This window comes from Triticum urartu, chromosome 2A (genome assembly GCF_056163025.1).
Source record: "Triticum urartu cultivar PI428250 chromosome 2A, HENAU_Tu73, whole genome shotgun sequence".
In the NCBI taxonomy this organism is placed as follows: Eukaryota; Viridiplantae; Streptophyta; class Magnoliopsida; order Poales; family Poaceae; genus Triticum; species Triticum urartu.
In genome coordinates, this window is record NC_141874.1 from 754,059,801 (window position 1) to 754,071,374 (window position 11,574).

An 11,574-nucleotide genomic window follows, 5' to 3' on the forward strand; every position below is an offset into this window, starting at 1 on the left:
AAAACCCTAACAGGAGGGGAAAAAGTAGCTCTAACGAAACTGGTGAAACCCAATCGTATGCGCGGATGCAGCAGCAGTCGACCCGAGCAAAACGAGTGAACGGCGGCCCAATAGCCAATACGTACTACTTTGTCAGTCAGGGCCCAACAACAATGGGAGCGAACAAAACCCAGGCCGCTGCTCCTTCTCGCTATTGCCTCCCGTGTCACCGCAAGCTAGGTCTTGCCGGCGGCAGCGGCGATGAAGGGTGTCGCCGGAATGGCCCGCAGCTGCAGCGCGCGCCTCCGTCCCCATGTCCAGGCGAGTGAGGAGAGATCCGGAGCGGTCCTCTCTCGTCGCGGCAGCTTCCGGGCCACGCCGCTTGAAGACGACGATCTCCTGAGAGAGATCCTCCTCCGTCTGCCTCCGGAGCCCTCCTCGCTCTTCCGGGCCTCCGCCGTCTGCAAGCAGTGGCGATGCGCCGCCACGGACCCCAAGTTCCACCGCTGGTTCTGTGCACACCACAGGAAGCCGCCCCCTTCTCGGTTTCTTCACGATCATCTCCGATTCTATCGAGTTCACACCCGCCCTGGACCGTCCCGACCGTATCGCTACTCACCTCGGCAACGTCCGAACCCATGAGTTGCTCGATTGCCGCCACGGTCGCCTCCTTCACACGGACCAGCTGGGGGATGAGGTTATAGTGACAAACCTCATCACCAGAGCTGCTCGCCACCTTCCCTTTCCGCCAGACATCAAAAACAGAAATTACTGCGTCAACGCCGCTGTGCTCTGCACTGCCAGCGACCGTAACCACGTGCACGGAAGATGTCACTCGAACCCCTTCAAGGTGGTGTTGATCTCCGAACACGTAGAGCCTTATCGCATAATGGCATGTGTTTACTCCTCCGAGACTGCTAAATGGAGCAATAACATCTCAATAATCGTTTCATGCGATCACGAGGGTTTTCGTGTTTTTGGGTCGCTTGTTGGTAATGCACTTTACTGGTTAGAGAATTATATAAGCGATCACATACTTGAGTATGATTTGGATGAGCATAGCCTAACTGTGATCAATGGGCCTCCCGTTACAAATGTTTTCCGCCATGGCAGCCATTGGATCATCGAGGCCGAGGATGGTGTTGTTGGCATGGCCATATTGTCTTATCCTCGCTTGCAAATGTGGCAGATGAATGTCAATTGCCATGGTGTTGCCACATGGGAGATGTTGAAGATCATGGATATGCATAACATTCTTGGGCTCCCTCCTCAGATTGAAGGAAAGAGGGCATATGAGGGACATATAGTGGGATGCATTGAGGATACTGATGGAATACTTTTATCTGTAGACGACATTATCTATATGGTTCAACTAAATTCAATGCAGTCTATGAAACTTTGTCAAGACTGTAGGTATAGTTACTATCATTCTTTAAAGAGTTTCTATCTACCAGGTGATTCTTCATTCTTAATCCTCATATTGTAAGAGTAACCTAATAATATTCTTGTGTTATGTACATGGTTGATCGAATACCTTCGTTGCGATTCTTAAGTGTGCACTAACAACTTAAACTTGGTTACAATTGTCCTTTGCTAGATAGACGAACTTATAGCCGTATTGTTTAGTATATGTTATCATTGAATATAGTCGTCTTCACTCTTCACTATTCGTTGGCTAGATACACAAGCTTACATCCCTTTGTGTTATCATTCAATGTAGTTGTCTTCATCCATGGGAGGTAAAAAAACAAATATTAGAAGAGTAATATTCTGAAGTCAAATGTCAGATTGTTAACTCATTCAACATGTTACTAGCACATACGTAAGACAGTAATACACCTTTTTTTGCATTTGTTTTCTCTAATCAGGCTCCATTTATTTAATATGAATACCTAAGATCACATTTGTTTCTAGTGTTTATGAGTTTTAGCATGTTTTGTTTTTCACTAGTTGAGGAGGGATTGATGTACATGAGATAAATTATATGCCATATCTTTCTTTCTTACATGCTAAATTCTTAGGTATGAGCTAGCTATATATACTGTTATAAAGAATATATTTCTTGCAAAAAGCAACATATGTGGTTTTATCTGTTTCATGAATACAGTAGTGCTATGTTTTACTTATATTTGTCAATTCATCTTTGTAACAAACTCACTGTTGCCTTCGCACATCCATTTGTCATTTTCTTGGAGTTTTATTAAATGTCTGTCTTATGCTTTTAGGCACATCCATTGATGGTGCATGTGATGGAGCTGAAATTTTGCATAATGTATAGGATGGCGGTCTGATTTGATATGCTAATGTGCTGAAATAGTTCGACGGGTAAGAAAATCTTCTGGATATGTTTTCTTCTCTTTGGAAAATAAATGGCAGCCAGTGATGGGTAACATGCACCCTCAAACTACCATCCATTCGTCTATAGGATTCGCACAATGCTAATAATAACACAGACAAACAATTAAAAATGGTGGTAATGCTAAGTAAAAAAATGAACCCTCTTTCGGATCATAAATGGAATGCAAATGATCCAAATGTTGTGCCCGGATTTTCCTTTGTTTTAGTAGCCCATCTTGTTATTGCAAACAGCTGTCCCATCATGCTAGTCCACCAACGAACAATTTGTGTGAAAAGGCTGATTGTCATTGTTATTCTGACTTTCCGAGGAGATATAGCCAGTAATATGATATAGCTCTTTTTTAGGGGGTGTTATGTAGCTCTTTATGTTGCTCGGCTGATCATGAGTTTATAAACATGTCTTGTTCATACACTGTTACATACCACTAGGTGCTACTATTAGGTTTTATCTATATTTGTATCATGTTAGTAACAGATTAGCGCATTTGTTTTCCGCAGGTGAAGAAGGGCTGCTGCAGTTGTTAGTTGTCACTGAGTTTGTCGCACTACATCAATGTTGTCGGCAGTGTCTATATGTTGGCAAAAACATCTTAGTCTAAACAAGTCTCTAATGTTGCAAGATGCTTTTTAATACCTAATCCAGACAATTTTTGTGTTATTACAAGTTGGATGTCATCATCTCTTGTTGCGCTTATCAGCTTTTCTCTCGAGCCATGCTAGTTTCAGACCAAGTATCACGAAAACTTGTGTGTTTGAGTGTTCTTGTCAGCTGTGATTTTCTTTGAATTTGTTTTGAATTTATTGTTCGTAGAGGGTGTAGGGGCACCCGGGTGCTGAGAATCGTATCTCTATATGATTTGTGATGAAATTGTCTTGCGACCATGCAATCTCTGATTATCTGTCTACTTTGGAAAAGTTTCCGTCTATTTCGCTCCTTGCTTACTCCATCTAAGCCTCCTTATAATGGAAAAACTGTATGCCAGATCATGTTGGACTGCTGCAAGTAGCTTCCTTCTTGGCAATTGTTCAGACCATCTAGGAAATGGAAACACATCCGGACCAACACTAGCATGCAGCAGAAAGTTGAGCTAGTCGACACTCCTGTTCACATGCATGGATGGACAGTGAGAAACCTTTGCCACCAGGAGAAATTCAACGATATCCATCTCCACCACTCAGGCGTGGGCATGTGGTGATCACCACCACTCAGTTGTACTGTAGATCAGTCAGTCAATGCTACGCGTGACGGCGAGCTAAACCTTGGCCTCCGCTTGCCCACTACCGATGACCGTGGTCAGTATCTATCAATATTAGTGGAGTTTGAATTTACAGCGGGACTGGAGATAGTTATGAGGTGTCGACTATCCCAATCTCCCACTGCTGCTGTTCTGGGATGCATACTTAGATAGCCTGCAAAATAGTTCAGTGGAGCCAGTGTACTGCTTGCTTGGTTGTCCACGGTTCAGAAAACGGGAAAACAGAGAGCATTTTGGATGATGTGCAAATACACTATCTGTGCCAACGACCATCACACAAGCAGAGCAGCCTGGCACTATGAAAACCCAGAGCACAGGTTGAGCCGGTATCATCATATCAGACCAGGAGCAGCATCGCATCACATCGCACACTGTGATTAAATATACCACATTGAATTTACAGGCCAGTCCTCAAATCGGCTACTGTTAAGTGTTGCACGCTTCAGCAAGCCAATGGCGTATAAGAGTTCAGTGGCTGGGACTAATGGGGAAGGCGAGTAGCGTGTGCTAAAACGACAGGGCCGGGGAAGGCTCCTTGAGGCTGCCAGCCGCAGACAGGTCGATGCCGGTCTCCAATGCCCCCAGCCATGATCTGTGGATGGCTAGGAGTTGACGCACCGGCTCACCGTGCTGCAAATCAGCGTCAGGTCATCAACAGCATCGGTCCACCCACTCTTACAAGTGTCGATGCAGCGGCTCACTGTGGCACATATCAATGCAAGGTTGTCAGATACGTACTAGATACCCAGAAAGATGCTGGAGTACAATGCTAACAAGAGAATAAAAGCGCTAGCAACTGATCATACTTGACGTCGCTTCATTCCAAAATGCTATAGTCAATACTTTCCAATCCTTGAAGCATACTGATAACCTTCACTACCGGAGGCCTCTTGGTGCGTTCAGGATTCACACAGATTAGGCCTACCTGGAGGCATCTCTTTATTTGTTGGCAATCTATTCTTAGTGACCAGTACCCCGGCGTTCTCTGTAACACATTTCTCCACTTTCTAATAGTCTGCAGAATTAGAACAAACATCTAAAAGGTTAGGGTGCGAAAGGTAAAATGCAAAGAGGTCCATTTGGAAACTTGAGAAAGAATTTCCTTACAAGCTCGATAAATTCATCTGAAGTAGTTCTAGTAACGTCCGGGTAGTCCCTGTGTCCAGTTACTACCTCCAAGATTATTACACCCAAACTGAATATATCTGATTTTGGTGTAATTGTACCTCCATTCAAAAATTCTGGCGCCATGTAACCACTGAATCATAGCATGAATACAATTTCGAAGTGTTGGAAGTGACCATACTGAAAACAGATAGTTCTTATGCATACTAGAATGTATGGTATTAAAAGTGGAATTAACTTACAATGTTCCGTCGCGAGATGAAGTGCAGATAGTTCTTTTTTGATCAAGTAGCCTTGACAGACCAAAGTCTGAAATTTTTGGGAGCATACCATCATCGAGCAATATGTTGGAAGGTTTTAGATCAAGGTGAAGAATAGGCAAATCCATTTGCTCGTGAAGATGACATAAGCCATAGCAAACTCCCTCGATTATATTGTAGCGTGTGCTCCAATCAAGTCCAGAAGATTCATCTGCATTTGCAGACATAAGAGGATCATTCTAAGACAGACAAAATCTATGATTCTTTTTCTCTATATGATAGTATGTGTATAAAATACAGTTTTTTAACAGTTAAGGTTTCTAGAAAATTGGGGAAACTAGAATCTAAAATGAAAATGAAATCTGGAACCAACCTGACAGATACTTGTTGAGACTTCCCTTGGGCATATACTCCAAGCAAAGTAACCTCTCTGCTGTCTCTGCGAAAACATATTTCCCGTTGTACTCCAAACATGCATTATGTGTTTCGTAGCAGTAGCCTACGCACCGCACTATATTTGGGTGCTTCAGCACCATAAGATGGTACACCTCACGCTCGAACTGCTTCTGCAGGCCTGGAATTAGTGACGATGCGATCCTCTTCACGGCGATAGTTTCCCCATTCCACAGCACTCCCTGTTCAAGTTTTCGGATCGAGTGTAGTTACAGATAGACAGACAAAGATGGGTTTGAGACAAGAGAAGTACAGTCAGATAATCTTAAATGATTTACCTTATATACGACGCTGAAACCACCTTGGCCAAGTTCCCGCTCGATGGAGAAGTTATCCGTGATCTCCTTTAACTCTTGCAGCGGTATGTGGTGCGGCCTTGAGCTCTCATCCTGTAGCATGGTCTCCAGGGTACTGGGAGCATGAGGATCCGGAGAGCGTGCTCGTGTTGGGGCCGGTGCTGCACCACCATCGATCGGCGTCGAGGTTGTGTTTGCGGAGGGAGAAGAACCATCATCCGAAATCGAATATGTATCACCATCCAGGTGGCGTGGAGGTCCCTGTATGGTCTCCAGGGTACTGGGAGCAAGAGGATCCGGAGAGCGTGCTAGTGCTGCTGCCGGTGCTGCACCACCATCGATCGGCGTTGAGGCTGTGTTGGCGGGGGGAGAAGGACCATCATCCGAAATCGAAAATGGAACAGCATTCAGGTAGTATAGATGTCGATCGCCATACATCACGACCAGTGCCCTCTCAGGATCATGAAGACGTCGCTCTGAGGTTGCGTTAGTGAAGGCACCATCACAATCATCCGGTTGACTCACAGGACGCCAGAACCTGGGCAAAAGGAACTTGTATAGGTTGCCGCAGGACTCAGAGAGGCTCGTCGTCGTCGCAGAGAGGCTCGTCGTCGTCGTTGTCGTCGTCGTGTCCCGCCGCGCTCCGAAGAAATTGGTCACCCTATCCATCTCCTACGGATTGCAATCGATCGGTGGCGCCACTAGAACATCCCACGGCGCTGGATCCGCATGGTCGGCGTCTTGTTCATCGATCCCTCCGGATTCACCCGCGATCTTGGACCTCCTAATTCCTGAGTCCATTCACAAGCAAACAACACTGTGGATGAGTCAGTCGATTCAGTAGCAAACAACGCTCTGAATCGGTTAGTCGATCCAGAGTGGGTGTGGCCACTCACCCACGAGGAGTCAGTCGGTCTGGAGCCCGAATCTGCCGGCGCCGGCGCCAGTCCAAGGCCGGAGGAGAAAGAAACGCGTCGTGGTTGATGCAGTGGTGGAGGTGGAGGAGGGGAACCTGGATACTAAAATAGACAAAGCGGCGAAACACTTCTTTTGAACAGGAAGGAAGGAACAATCTGTGCTGGCGCGCGTGACCATCCGATCGAGCCATGTCCATCACTAGTGTGCTAGCTATATATCAAAGGTTGAATAATTGGCTCCGCGTTGAGGATCATATTCTTGTTGTTTTCCCTAGAATTGGTGGTGTGTGTGGATTCCACGGAGGAAAGGGACTTTTTTCTGTGAAATATTTTACTTGCAATTGTGTGGTGTACATCCCGTGTCTCCAAAAAGGCACCTATGGAAGCTCAATTTACCCTTTATTAAAACCTTCTCCTAGCTAGCACTCATTGGGAATATTTTGACCTGAGATGTGCTCCTTCAAAGGGGATGTGTGGGGGAGAAAAAGTGCCTACTTTGTATACATAATGAGTCTCTTGACCATCTTTTTTTTTGGAGCATTGCTACTAGATACATTTGGGGATTGGTACCATGTGCTTTCTGTTTTTTCCCGTATTCCCTCAAACATGCCACATCTTCTTGGTGGTTGTTGGAACATTTCTCCACATCCATCAGGTAAAAGCAATTGTGTTCGGATGGCGGTTGCCATAGTGGCCATATGAGTGTATGTCTTCAAATTAATAAAGCCCACATAACATCGTAGATTTTGGCCTTATGAAAAAATGTCCCAATGACCCGAGTGTGATTTTCTTTTAGAACGTAGATGCAAGCATCGACCGACTTTGAATTAATAAAGTCCACATAACATGGCTCGACTGTGATTGTCCACCAGGTGTGTTAGGCTCCGTTTGTTTAAGCTTTTTGGAGCAGCTTTGGATGAAAAAAAGCTAACTCCGGTCTGTATATTGGTATCACTCTTGACAAGCCCATCATTTTGGAAACTGGCTGTTCTTTTGTGGCTTCTGTGTTTGAAAGAGAGGGTGTTGACAGGTCAACTCTGATGGACCTAAAGGAGGAGGCGTTGAATGCCTCTAAGCTGTTGGCGGGTATAAAGATCTTCAAGATTAGCAGGAGGGCTAATATGGTGGCTCACGAGATTGCAACGTTCAGTTTTGATAATAGGTCTGATGGTATACTTTTTTATACTGTTACACACTGCGTGGCAAATTTCGTAATGAGTGATTGCATGAATGTTTTAAGTTAATTAATATATGATGGGGTTTTCAAATAAAAGAAAATAGCTAACTCCAAACAAACATCTATTTTGCATCCGTTGTGGAGGGGTACCTACCTTTGCCATGGATTTTGTGCAACGACATGATGCAGATGTTGGCCTGGATGTGGCGACCATCATGAAGATTAAGCACTTCGTTATGAACTTTGCAAAAGTCCCTTTTGTGCATTGCTACCATAAAGCAAATGAAGTGTGAATGGTATGGCAAAAAATTCTTTAGCACTAGATCTTCTAGTCACTAGTAGAAAACAGGGCATTGGTCCAGGCCGGGTCAGCCCATTAGTCCCGGTTCAGTCCAGAACCGGGACCAATATGGGCATTGGTCCTGGTTCGTGAGCCCGGGGGGCCAGCCGGGCCACGTGGGCCATTGGTCCCGGTTCATCTGGACCTTTTGGTCCCGGTTGGTGGGATGAACCGGGACCAATGGGCCTCGCTCCTGGCCCACCACCATTGGTCCCGGTTGGTGGCTTGAACCGGGACCAAAGGCTCCCCTTTAGTCCCGGCTCATGTCACCAACCGGGACCAATGAGGTGCCTATATATACCCCTCGCTCGCGAGCAGAGCACCCCAGTGCTCTGTTTTTCTCTGGCCAAGGGGGAGAGGGCTTGGTGGTGCTCTAGCTCACCTCCTATGCACACAAGGTGTTCGATGGAATGCCCGAGCCACACTACTTAAGCTTTCTCCTCTCCAAGCTCGACCTCCAAGCTCCATTTTCCATAATATTTGTCTAGGTTTAGCGGTCCGTCACGCCCCGTCCCCGTCTTCACCGCCGTCGATCACCCGCGCCGAGCTCATCGCCGGCACCACCGTGGTGAGCCTCTTGTTCTTATCTTCTTTCTGAAAGGAAAAATATTCTTACTTGTATGTTTACATAGATACTTGTATTATTTTCTTACTTTTATTATTGCATCTTATATAGTGCGATGGTTTCGGTATCCGCCCCCATCGGCCCTCGTCCTGTCTATGATTCGGATGTGGTATATATATTATCTTTATAACTATTGGTTCATTTATTGTTTATGAAAATTATGCCGACCAACGTGACATAGATTTTATTTATGTAGGATGTATGTGATTTAGAAATGCCAACCGATCCTATTATCGAGAGGTTAAATTTAGTTGAAGAAGAAAACAATTTGTTGAAGGAAAAAATAAAAAAAATTGAGGAGGAGAAGATGATATTGGAGTTGCATGTTGCGGATGTCGTCGATGATCACAAGATCAAGATGGATGCAATGCGCTTGAAGATTAGAAAGATTAGAAAATATGCCATTCATACCGAGGCTTGGTATCATTATGCCGTTGGATCAATTGTTACCTTGGTTGCGATTATGATCGCATTTGTTTTCGCACTAAAATGTTCTAATAGTTTCAATGTATGGTTTAATTAATTAGATGCTCTGGAGAGCTATATGTTGTTAGATGAGAACTATGTATGCACTTTGGTTTTAATGTGATGATGAACTTCTATTAATTTGGACACTTAATTATATATAATGCACGCAGATGAACCGGCAATGGATGTACGGTGACAGACACACCTGCGAGTACATTAAGGGCGTGCATGAGTTTCTCGATGCGGCTGAAGCAAACAAGCAGAATGGTTTTATGTGTTGTCCATGCACTGAATGTGGGAATACGAGGTATTACTCTAACCGGAAAATCCTTCACTCCCACCTGCTTTACAAGGGTTTCATGCCACACTATAATGTTTGGACGAGGCACGGAGAAATAGGGGTTATGATGGAAGACGGCGAAGAAGAAGAGTACGATGACAACTATGTGCCCCCTGAATACGGTGATGCTGCAACGGGGGAGCTGGTGAAGATCAAGAGGAACCAGACGATGTGCCCAATGATGCTGCAACGGGTGAAGCTGCTGAAGATCAAGAGGAACCAGACGATGTGCCCGATGATGATGATCTCCGCCGGGTCATTGTCGATGCAAGGACGCAATGCGAAAGTCAAAAGGAGAAGCTGAAGTTCGATCGCATGTTAGAGGATCACAAAAAAGGGTTATACCCCAATTGCGAAGATGGCAACACAAAGCTCGGTACCGTACTAGAATTGCTGCAGTGGAAGGCAAAGAATGCTGTGGCTGACAAAGGATTTGAGAAGCTACTGAAAATATTGAAGAAGAAGCTTCCAAAGGATAACGAATTGCCCGACAGTACATACGCAACAAAGAAGGTCGTATGCCCTCTAGGATTGGAGGTGGAGAAGATACATGCATACCCTAATGACTGCATCCTCTACCGCAGTGCATACAAGGATCTGAACGCATGCCCGGTATGCGGTGCATTGCGGTATAAGATCAGATGAGATGACCCTGGTGATGTTGACGGCGAGCCCCCCAGGAAGAGGGTTCCTGCGAAGGTGATATGGTATGCTCCTATAATACCACGGTTGAAACGTCTGTTCAGAAACAAAGAGCATGCCAAGTTGATGCGATGGCACAGTGAGAACCGAAAGAAAGATGGGAAGTTAAGATCACCCGCTGACGGGTCGCAGTGGAGAAAAATCGAGAGAAAGTACTGGGATGAGTTTGCAAAGGACCCAAGGAATGTATGGTTTGCTTTAAGCGCGGATGGCATTAATCCTTTCGGGGAGCAGAGCAGCAATCACAGCACCTGGCCCGTGACTCTATGTATGTATAACCTTCCTCCTTGGATGTGCATGAAGTGGAAGTTCATTATGATGCCAGTTCTCATCCAAGGCCCTAAGCAACCCGGCGACGAAATTGATGTGTACCTAAGGTCATTAGTTGAAGAACTTTTACAGCTGTGGAATGGAAACGGTGTACGTATGTGGGATGAGCACAGACGGGAGGAATTTAACCTTAAGGCGTTGCTGTTCGTGACCATCAATGATTGGCCCACTCTCAGTAACCTTTCAGGACAGACAAACAAAGGATACCACGCATGCACGCACTGTTTAGATGACACTAAAAGTATATACCTGGACAAATATAGGAAGAATGTGTACCTGGGCCATCGTCGATTTCTTCCGACCAACCATCAATGTCGAAAGAAAGGCAAGCATTTCAAAGGTGAGGCAGATCACCGGAAGAAGCCCGCCATGCGTACCGGTGATCACGTACTTGCTATGGTCAATGATTTACACTACGTAATCTTTGGAAAGGGTCCCGGTGGACTAGCTGTTCCGAATGACGCTGAGGGACACGCACCCATGTGGAAGAAGAAATCTATATTTTAGGACCTACCCTACTGGAAAGACCTAGAGGTCCGCTCTTCAATCGACGTGATGCACGTGACGAAGAACCTTTGCGTGAACCTGCTAGGCTTCTTGGGCGTGTATGGGAAGACAAAAGATACACCTGAGGCACGGGAGGACCTGCAACGTTTGCACGAAAAAGACGGCATGCCTCCGAAGCAGTATAAAGGTCCTGCCAGCTACGCTCTTACGAAAGAAGAGAAAGAAATCTTCTTTGAATGCCTGCTCAGTATGAAGGTCACGACTGGCTTCTCGTCAAATATAAAGGAAATAATAAATATGCCAGAGAAAAAGTCTCAGAACCTAAAGTCTCATGACTGCCACGTGATTATGACGCAACTGCTTCCGGTTGCATTGAGGGGGCTTCTACCGGAAAACGTCCGATTAGCCATTGTGAAGCTATGTGCATTCCTCAATGCAATC

At 45.5% G+C, this 11,574-nt stretch overlaps 1 protein-coding gene and 1 pseudogene across 2 annotated transcripts; one reads left to right on the forward strand and one right to left on the reverse strand.

The window, feature by feature from the left end:
• The first annotated feature begins 258 nt into the window (after positions 1 to 258).
• On the forward strand, positions 259 to 1,465 carry LOC147987808 (uncharacterized; annotated as a pseudogene).
• Positions 1,466 to 3,849: 2,384 nt separating this feature from the next.
• Positions 3,850 to 6,839, reverse strand: LOC125534599 (cysteine-rich receptor-like protein kinase 44). Of its 2 annotated transcripts, none has more exons than XM_087545475.1 (7): positions 6,624 to 6,839; positions 5,710 to 6,544; positions 5,352 to 5,613; positions 4,961 to 5,189; positions 4,701 to 4,851; positions 4,400 to 4,608; positions 3,850 to 4,293 (listed from the first exon to the last, which is right to left on the reverse strand). In XM_087545475.1, the coding sequence occupies exons 2-6, from the start codon at positions 6,394 to 6,396 to the stop codon at positions 4,411 to 4,413; spliced, it is 1,527 nt and encodes a 508-aa protein (XP_087401601.1). In that variant the 5' UTR covers positions 6,397 to 6,544; positions 6,624 to 6,839; the 3' UTR covers positions 3,850 to 4,293; positions 4,400 to 4,410. The 2 variants fall into 2 exon arrangements, with proteins under 2 accessions (XP_087401601.1, XP_087401600.1); XM_087545474.1 differs by having other exon boundaries at positions 3,851 to 4,293; positions 5,710 to 6,518.
• Positions 6,840 to 11,574: the final 4,735 nt, after the last annotated feature.

Bases quoted from the DNA above. Each gene is read 5' to 3' on its own strand.
- LOC125534599 (XM_087545475.1), bottom strand. From the start codon at position 6,396: ATGGATAGGGTGACCAATTTCTTCGGAGCGCGGCGGGACACGACGACG. The intron at 5,190-5,351 runs GTTGGTTCCAGA...CTGCAAATGCAG, and splicing joins TCTCAACAAGTATCTGTCAG to ATGAATCTTCTGGACTTGAT. The intron at 4,609-4,700 runs GTAAGGAAATTC...CTAATTCTGCAG, and splicing joins CAGATGAATTTATCGAGCTT to ACTATTAGAAAGTGGAGAAA.